Below are 10,678 nucleotides of genomic sequence, written 5' to 3'. Positions count from 1 at the left end.
AAACTGTCGTTATGCCATGTAAGGTTCAATCCACACAGAAGTGGAGTAAGACGGACGTGGCTTAAACATAAATGCATTAATTAGACGTTATTTTTTTAAAATTACATCACCAAATGCCCTTCTTCTTGAACGACGCATTCTTGGAGTCGGTCCTTAACGTTCCGCATTGCCTGCTCAAGCACATCACTAGCAATTGATAATTACCGTACCATACTTACGACATAGACAATATGTGGTGCCGACAAGACGGGCCAACTGAACATACCGCTATATAGGATATCAATGCAAGCTGTTCTCTGGCCGTTTGATTCCCCGTAATGGAGATTTGCATTGGCCCCCTCTTATAAAGCTATTTAAAAGCAAGGGTCTACATGAACAAACTCCGGACCATTCAGGAGTTGGAGGCAGTAATTCACAACGAAACCACATCAATTCCTGGTGAGGTGATTGAGCGGGCAATGCGGAACGTTATTAAGGATCGACTCAAATATTGCCATTTGATTGATGTAATTTTCAAAAACTAACGACTAATTTTTTGTTATTAAACTTCCATTGTAACTACACGTCTTATACTTCAATATTTCAATCCAATATCTTTAATATTTATCCACTTATAGTACAAAACACTATAATCATAATAAATAGTTATGATCATGGAGGAAAAAAGGACAGTTTGACAAATATTTTAAAACTACCCGATCCATCTGCGCCACCTTGTATACGGTGTACTTGAGCCCCTAAACTAAATGCCATTAAATTGAAACTACGGTACCTACGGTAGTTGTACATACAGGTCAAGGATGGGGAAAATTAGTGTATACATAACAGCTATAATATATTATCATATTTATAGCATGTGTATAAATTATTTTTTTTATTGCGGATGATGTCCACATGAGCTTTTTGCTTGTGCGTGGGTAATGGGAAGTGCGAGGGTGAATTATGAGATGTTCAAACGTCCATGCCTATTCCATGGGATTCAAACTCACGACCAGTAGACTGAATGGTGCAACGCCTTAGTCGTCTCGGCTATCCTGGCCGGCAAAATGATATTATATATACATCTATAATTATTATGATATCACTTGTTGCAATCCTCTACAGCCTAACTAAATGGCCTGTAATTTGCCTTGAGTAATTCTGGGCTTCTGGCAGTCATTTACAGTGTGAGACACCTCCACAATAGGCTACACATACGTAAAGCGGCCCATACACTGTTCGTGCATTGCACATCCTGCCATTTGTTTTATTGGCACCACCAGCTTGGCATGGCACGATGAGCGCCATACACTGCAAATTCAGTTTGCTCCGTGCCGTGCTAGAAGTCGGTTGTGAAAGTGATATTTTCTTGTTCACTAGCTATGCCAGTACTAAGGAAGAAGAAAGCTTTAGCAGTATTGTTGATTGGTGCTATTCAGGGAGACAGGAAAGTAAAGAAGAGGAAAAGGCAAGTATGGACGAAAAATTGGTTGAAGGAGAGAAAAATATTCAAACATGGGACTTTTGAAAGAATTACCTGAGAATCATGAAAATAATTTTATATTAACTACTTGTGTATGGATAATGATACATTTAGTTATGTGGAAAAGGTTTGGCCGCGCATCGAGAGACAGGACACTAATTTCAGAAAAGCTATAACAGGTGAACAACGATATTTCACACTTCGATATTTAGCCACTGGGAGGTCACTAGAGGACATGAAGTTCTCAACTATAATTTCACCTCAAGCTCTTGACTGTTCTGCACAACTCAACTAGGTCTAAATACTAATTGTTTAAAATATGGATGAATATTTTGTTTTAAATTTCTATTCGAATATTCTTTGCACTTGGCACGCCACAAGCAGTGATGATTTCTGTACTCATCGATGAATATTGGTAAAAAATTTGGAGAGAGAAACACTTGTGCATCAGCACTTATGATGGAAAAAGAGAAAAGCCAACAAACGAAATATAACCTCAAAACACTGCACTCTCGGCACGTGGCACGAAACTGACTCTCACACTAGCAGGACAGCACGACGCCGGCTGGCCTGGCGCGATGGGAATCAGACCTTTCCGGATTTCCATCGTGCTGTGCAATACAGGACGTGCTTAGCACGAAATTCCTCACACATTGGCACGATCCTCCCTTTTTTGGCCCGTCCTGCAAGCACGACATGCAATGCAGGACCAGTATGAGCCGCTTAATGGATCTCCACCTCACCATACACTGCATCTTTGCACAAATCCCTATCTGAGCTGACGGACACTCCAGTTAATGGGTTATCAATGAAATTACAATTTTTCAACTCTGATGCATACCAACAAGACTTGAAAGCATCTTCGTTGGGCTGTCAATTCATGTCCGTGGGTGAAAAATACAAAGTGAATCAAATACCACAGATTGACAGCACAGTTTCAAACTGAAATAAGGTTAAATGAAAGAGTAATGATAATAATACATTTTTATTAAGCTTAATATAATGATTGTTTAACACTACCGGCACATAACTAACAACCTATTGCTTTTTAATAAACATCTAGTACCTAAATTTTTCAACTATGTGATGGTCATTATAACATGAAACAATGGTACATTAGTAAAATTTATCAATCCTTGACAGTTTGATCTATTTACAGCTTACTCAATTGAGCGCCTTCAAGGCATTGAATATGACTGATATGGAATGGAATGAAGTCGAAGATGTTTTGAACGTTGAGTCTTTTTTAATCACTTTCATGGAAAAAATCACAGGAGAGCTCAACAAGTTGTTACAAAATTACTGTACTTATAAGATTGTCAAGATTTAATTTAAATTAGTATTATTAATACAAGATGGAGAAGTTTTCTAAGGTACATCAGAGCGTTATAAAAGGGAGAAACGAAAATACCAGTATCTAATTGAGAGAAAATTCTATTTATAAAAATATCCGAGTCAGTAATCATTCTAATTTTCCTCTTTTTACCATGTTATTTACACAATTGTGAAAATATTCTTCTCTCATTTAAGCGCAAATATAATGTGAAATGGAATAAAATTGCTAAAATTATCGATACAAGAGGAGAAAGATACAACAGTTTACAATACGAGGTTATCATGAAATATTAAAATATAGTACAATCACACAAGTTATTCTATCATAATAAAATTATACAAGAAGCTTTATCTTTGATTATTGTACAAAGAGACCGAAAAGTGGCGAACATGTAAAGGAAACTTTCTGTGAATAGTAGTTACCGTATCACCAAAATCATATCTTCATTTAATGAGGATATGATTCGTTTGCCATACAAAAGTTGAAAACGTAATAATATTCATACTACATTACATGAAGACCATGAGTTATTTTCTTCAATTTAACGCTCCATTACGAGTCAATTGAACACTTTTTAGCGACATAGCAATGCTAACCACTACTATTACACAGCGAAAGCTACTATATGACGTCCGAAAGTGCTCCACAACGTGTGTAGTAGGCAGTTTTTGCTTCAATTGGCCAAGCCACATGAGGCGTTTTTCAGACAAGTCGGCAGGGCAGGAAGCTCTCCAATCGGCTGTTTGAGTTGATTTTCGGGAATCAGTTGATAATCAGAGAGAGCTTCTCTCTGATAATCCGAGATCTTCCTACCCTGCCAACTCGTCTAAAATCGCCTCATGTGGCTTGGTCCTTAGACTGCTGTTGCTGAAATAGTGTTCAAATATTGAATCAAATGAAGTATCTATGTAAGGTACTACAATTATTCTAGTCATTGAAGTGGATACATACTGGCTACCTCACATTACAATAGTTTTATAAAGAGATTGGCTTCAAACAGTCGGCATTCCTTCTTAATATCAAGGCTTCTCATTCAATCAAAGCTGAAGGGTTGAAGTGAATCTTACTACAGTCTGATCAGCGAAACAGAGATGTTTCGTCTCTACTTTCGATGAACAGACTAGAATATATAGTAATATGATACTGTTTACTGTGAACAGACTAGAATATATAGTAATATGATACTGTTTACTGTTCTGTGAATATTTCGTTTTCTCAATATTTCGTTTTTCTTCAGCTAGTTGATCATATTATAAAATGCTACTTATGACACCTACAATAATTCACGATTAGTACAACATATATTTCTAAACCTAAATTAGTATTATTTTAAATTACTTCTATTTTACAACAAATTCTCAAAAAGGATACTTTGCTTATTAGTGTATGCATATATTCGTTCCATATGGTGGAACTGATGAGGACATTTTTTCAGCACTTTCACAATAATGTGGAATTCTTTTGTTATGTTCAACAATTGTGTGTTGTATTCTCATGAACTCTTCCTCTAAGATCTAAGCCAACCCCTCAGATATAATATGCTTGTACAAAACTTCATGAAAAAACCGACATGTTGACAGAACAATAACAGTAATAATGTGGTCAGTATTCATTCAGCGATCTCTATAGATATAATATGTTGTTTGTACTTCATGTGATTTTATTGTGCTTTAGCCAATATGAATAAACCATAGAAACATTCCTTTACATGTGCGCAATGTTTAGATCCCTATAAATTAAGATTTTCAATATTTTACAAATTCATAAAGGAAATTAAATAAGAACCTTTTCAAAGCAAAATTAATTGATACTATTTATTAACTAGACGTTGATATGAATTGGAATTAAAAATCACTGGACTGCTCTTCAAGAGTGTGTAAATAAACGGGAAAATTTGCCATTTAAAATGACGATGGGAAGGCAGTCATGAATTATTTTGATAATCGTTGCATCGGTTTAATAAAGCTAAGATTTTATTATACAACTGGATACTCTTTGAATTAATTATGCTCAACAGACATGAGTACTGCATTTTGAAGTCCTTCGATACTGAAGATTTCTTGTTAGAGTTATGTCATGAAAGTAGAGATGACAGAGAATCCAAAAATCGAGTTCTATCGTTTGATTCTATTCGGACAATAGAGGAGTCTGGATAATCAATTTCTATGGGACAACCAAGAACATTAGCTGCTTGTTCAAACGCTCTACCAAAAAAGTTTTTGTTTGTAAATTCTGTGACTGGGGGGATCCCCAATACAAGGCAATGGTCAGCATTGTAATTACACTGTACAACTAGAGGCAACCGGCTATGCCTTTTCTTAGTTCCTAATTTTAGATAAGCTCTCAACATGTGTCTAGCAAGAATTATTAATAAATGAGGACGCTTGAAAATGCCGGCTTCCATTGTGTTTTCTTCAATGTTATAAGATAAAAAGTTACCAGACTGTGCAATTCGTTTCATATCAAACGACATCTGAATCTGTTTGGATATGATTGACAAGACTTTTTTGTGATTTTCAAAACCTCTTTCAAGCAACTCTTTATCACGACTAGACAAACAATCGAGGCAACTGAAAAAACAGTCTTCATTATTTCTATCATGTTCATTGAGTAGACCTAGTAACGAGTAGACAAAATCACTGGCAAAGTATTGGCCTTTGTAGCATAGTTTCAATGCAAACGATGGGAATTGAATATCTTCCATGCCGTGTGCGTCAGCCACTTTGAGTATCATTGAGTGGAACTCATTGCGCAGACTCACATCCATCGCGTTGAATGTCTGCCGCCCTTGCACCAGTGGAATTCCCATTTCTACGAGCACTTGTTGTAGACGCTGTTCGCCCTTCTTGGTCCACAGCTTCAACGGAATCGAGCTAGAGAGCGAGTGTCGCAAACTGCTCTCCACAGTCCAATGCCTGAACATTGCCAGTTTCAGATCCATTTCCGCGCTAATTGATACACTTGGAGGGTGAGGACTACTCACTGTCGAATTATTGTCTTCACAATCGACGGTGTTGAATCTCGAACTCAATTCGCTGGAATGTCTCTTCAGTACACCCATTTCTTCCATGTACAACTCCTGCGTTTTATCGCCGCACACAACATAAGAAGTTAGTCCTACAATGGCGTACCATAAAATATCTACATTGCCTTTTGACAAAGTCCAAATTAATTCGTGCACTAAAACAGAGCTAGACTTACCATAGTATGAAAATTGATAGTAATCGAACATGAGTTTATTTTTCTTTTCTTCCCACTTTTGCTTTTCTCTTCGTTTAGCTGCTGCCTTTTCAAGCTGTTCAAACCTATCTGGCCTAGCTTCACTGTCGTCTTCCAAGTTTTCCTCCTCCTCCTCTTCTTCTTCCTCATCATCGGTATCTTGCTGCTGGAAGACATCGTTGAAAGCGGGAATGTCTTCGTCTTCATCGGGCAACGCTATGAGCCGTATCTGCGCCGCACTGTACACATTGCACAGGTCGGACGGACGGTGACTATCAATCACAAAAAATATTACATTGTCTTCAGGCTCGAGTCGCTCAACCAAGTCTATTGTTCCCCCACAGTTCACAAGTACAACGTAAGTCATGTTCTTGATATGCTCCTTGAAAGCTGCTTCAATGTCCGAGATAGTTTCGACTGGAACCAACGAATAAAGAGTGCCCTCGGTCTGAAAAAGCCACTGAAGCATTTTGCAAGTGCACAATCCATCAATGTCATAGTTGACAAGCAGTAGTACCTGTTGTCCAACCAGCACCTCGTAGAAGTCTTTCACTATGTTATCAACGTACATGTTGCACAAACCTTTAGATCATTCTCCAGTGAAAGTGTTGGATGTTGGACATTCAGCTACGACGAAATAGAATTTTCAAATTGCAGATCATTGATGACCATCGTTCCAATGAGACACAGGAAATTCTGTCAATCTGTAACAAAAAAAAACAAAGATCATAAAAACTTTAAGTTATGCTTGGAAATCGCAACCACCCTTCAATCTTGAAAAATTGTATGTTTGATTAGATCTAATGAATTAACATAATAGTAAGTTCCATTACTCACTACAGTCTCAAATTTAAAAAAAGATGAAACAAATGTTCAATTATTTCAACTCAAGATAATTACAGTTACTAATTAAATACCTACTGCCAATTCAATTGATAAATTGTATTAAATATTGTTTGCCAGTTAATAAGCTAGTACCAAATCATGATTTACTCGAATCTTGAAACATGATTACAGTAATGTCACTGTGATTTCATTGTTCATTGAGGATTGCTAGGTGGTTTTAATCTTGTGTGCTATTTCAACAGAGAGTAAAAAAGGGTTGCTATTTACGCCAGACGTGGATTTTCATCCTCTGAATTTCATTTGTGTTTGTAAGTCTGTTTTGTGACAGCGGATGTGACTGTGAAGGATAAATCTAATTGTCTGTATTTATAGATCTCAGACAGTTTAATGGATACTAGTTTTGATAGACTTGACAAACTTCTGTATTCAACATTTAAAAGATTTGAAGGAGTCATTGTGATTGGCGACTTTAATGTTGTCTTTCTAAGTAGCACAAGCTCTAGGCAGGAGGTGATATTGGTTTTTGTGCTTATGGTCTCCAGGGTTTGATCAGAGAGCCTACTCAAGTAACAGCACACTCTTCCCCTCTGTTGCATAATGACTTAGTTAATGATGACTGTATTGTAGCAGGTGGTGAGTCTGCCTTTATCTAATCACTCTGCTTAGGAGATAGTCGTTCATTTGCCTCGGTGGAGGCGGTGAGATATAACATGAACCTTCAACTCCCACTGCATGGGACTCAACTCTGATTTTTTGGGGGTAAAAGTTTGATCACTTTGTTTTCAGCAGCCGTTAACCTCACTTCCTCACTTAGAATAAATGACGGCAAAACGAAATATATGGCCAGCAGCAGAACACGACAAGCATGTGACACAGAAATAAATACAGAGAACTTTGTTTTTGGAAAGGTAGCAGAATTTAAATACCTTGGCTCTGTAATCACTGATGACAACAACGTCCAAGTCGATATAAAAGCAAAGATAGCTGCAGGTAATAAGTGCTATTTTGCCCTAAGCCAATTCCTTAGATCCAAAGTGCTAACGAAGAAGTTGAAAATTCAAATTTATGAAACAATAATAAAACCAGTTGTGTTGTATGGCGCAGAGTCCTGGGTTCTCACAAAGAAAGATGAAGATCTCTTGAGTACTTGGGAACGGAAAGTATTGAGAAAGATTTACGGACCAGTCTGTAACAATGGGGAGTGGAGAATAAGGACAAATCGAGAGTTACGTGACCTATACCAAAAAACAGAAATTGTTAACGAAATAAAATACAGGCGACTGAGTTGGTTAGGTCACGTAGAAAGGATGAGTGACTCAAGAGCAGTAAAGAAGGTCTTCAGAGAAAATCCAGGAGGAAGGAGACTACGAGGACGCCCACGAAAACGCTGGCTAGAAGATGTGGAACAAGATTTGAGGAGGCTGGGTGTCCGAGGTTGGAGAAGAAAAACTGGCGACAGAGAGGAATGGAGAGGAGGTCAAGGCCCTAAACGGGCTGTAGCAGTACGGAGTAAAGTAAGTAAGTTAACCTCACTTCCAACATTCTCTACACTGGCTGTATGCATGCAGAGTGAGAAGGATAATGTGTGAGAGACATTCTCACCCCTACATCCATACCACGCCAGCTACTCCTTCACCGTTCATGGGGTTTAGGCTCATGTTATAACTCATGGCCTATATCAAGTGGAATCTCTGTAGTGTATGATAGAACGAACTTTTTCTAATCAAAACAAGTTGAAGTTCTCACACTATCAAATTTGATGCAATTGGTCGCCTACATAAATGAATTAGATTCACCTTAGGGATCAGACTGATTAATTTGTCTAGATCTTCGGTAATGCTTTTGAGATGGCTATTCGTTTGAAGAGAATTAAGAATTCTACAAAAACAGCATTGGGATGCCAACAGTAGATGGACTCTTAAAAAAACGTTTGACAGCCTGGACCACAGCATCCTATTCAAGAAATTTCATTACCAAGCAATCAGTGGTAATTTCTTATCAATATTAGAATATTATCTTAGGCGAACCCAGATGGTTAAAATTAAGGTTCAGAATGGTGTTGTCATCAATGCTAAATTCAATTCTAAACAATGACCTGTAGGAAAACGAGTGCCTCAGGGTTCTATATTGGGCTTCTTGTTTTTATTTACATAAATAGGTAACCCTCCAGAAAAAAATGTACATCTAACCAAATCTGTTCTCTATGCTGACGATTAAAATTTTCTAATAACAGCTTAATAATATAATGAACTCGAGTTGGCTGAAAACTCGGTCCTTTGTAAGGTGGATTGTTGGTGCAAGGCAAACATGTTGGAGGTAAACATCTCAGAAACCTCATTTATTTGATTACAACGGTCACAGCTCAGCTTCTTTCAATCTCATAGTGAGGAGGAGCAGTCCTCAATCTCAGTTGGTTTACTGGGACTGACTGTCGACCAGGTTTTGGCATGGTCAGTTCATGTGGAATCAACCACCAATAAATTAAACTCAATCTTTATCATTTCAAGTTTCTCTGGGCTTTAGGTCATAGCTGCCTACCATGAGTATTTTGAGTTACTACTTTCATAAATGGTATAATATTCATTTAACAACTTGATTTCATTACTAACACTGATATTTAATACATTACCGTATCCTTTGTTTCAAAGATCATGATTCAAAAGAATTCGATTTGGATTTTATACAGGTAAGGAATTATTTTTGAAAAGTTGATAGATTTTCATATTTAATGAGAGGTTAGTTCTGTGAATCTTACTCAACTTCAAGTCAAGTATGCATCTTGACCAGTATTTCCTGGAAATCTAGTATAAATTAAATATGTATTTTAAGCAGGAGACATTTTATTATTAAAACTGGAATAATCAAAACTATTATCAAAATAATATTATTAAAACATAGAATCCGTAGAGACACATGTTAGCAAACAAACTTAAATTAAAAAACATTTGTAAATATACAAACCTATTGAAAATGTAAATTTTGGAAAGTTCGTAGGTTTTTGTGTAAATTTGATTATAAATATAAACCACTTCAATCGATAACCTTAAATTCTTCAAAAATAAAATTTACAAAATAAAATCAATCTTATTATTTGTCGGCGTAACATTTGGCGGGAAAGATATCTATCAGCTGACTAGAAAAAAATTAATTCTTGTAAAATTATCAACATTTGATATCAACAAATTAACAAAACTCAAATAAGAAATTTATATATTTTTAAATATCCTCTATAATATATCCATTGCTGTATCTCTGGAGAAAGAATGAAAATATAATTTGTATTTGAGCGCAATCTGTATGAATGATCATTTCTTCAAAATGAATTTGCTCGAACGTAGAGTTGACGTTGCTGTTTACTTGTTTGAATCCTCATATACTTTATCAATATTTTTGTTGGATTATAGTGAGCTGAGGTCTACATTATAAAATCAACACTTGATTATAATAATCTATTCATTATTCTATTTATTCGGGAAATCAGGATTATCAAATTGAAATCATTTTATAAAAATATTGATCATAATACATTTCAAGGTTCTCATGAATTTCATCATCAATACAGAAACAAAAATATGATCATGGGCTCTGCTGTGTTAATTTCTTAACAAGGTATATAATAGTAATAATGTAACAAGGTGAAAAGCGTTTTATAATGTGCAAGGCAACTACACCCGAGGCACAGAATATGATGTCTTTTGTGTCCGAGGCACCTTGGCACAACAGGGTTTTGTGGTTTTGTACCGGTGGTCGGCGCACAGCGTATTGATGGGCGAACGAAAGCCTCAATCCAGACAAATGCTTGTAGGTACTCCGCT

At 36.6% G+C, this 10,678-nt stretch overlaps 1 protein-coding gene across 1 annotated transcript; it reads right to left on the bottom strand.

Moving 5' to 3' along the window:
- Positions 1-2,880: 2,880 nt before the first annotated feature.
- LOC120355550 (cell division control protein 45 homolog) lies at positions 2,881-9,979 on the bottom strand. Its single transcript, XM_039444098.1, has 2 exons — positions 9,825-9,979; positions 2,881-6,721 (listed from the first exon to the last, which is right to left on the bottom strand). Exon 2 carries the CDS (start codon positions 6,586-6,588, stop codon positions 4,873-4,875), a length of 1,716 nt encoding a protein of 571 aa, XP_039300032.1. The 5' UTR covers positions 6,589-6,721; positions 9,825-9,979; the 3' UTR covers positions 2,881-4,872.
- Between the last annotated feature and the right edge of the window lie 699 nt (positions 9,980-10,678).

This window comes from Nilaparvata lugens, chromosome 1 (assembly GCF_014356525.2).
Source record: "Nilaparvata lugens isolate BPH chromosome 1, ASM1435652v1, whole genome shotgun sequence".
NCBI lineage: Eukaryota > Metazoa > Arthropoda > Insecta > Hemiptera > Delphacidae > Nilaparvata > Nilaparvata lugens.
Note: the sequence above shows the minus strand (reverse complement) of the source record. Positions and strands in the feature narration are given on the sequence as shown.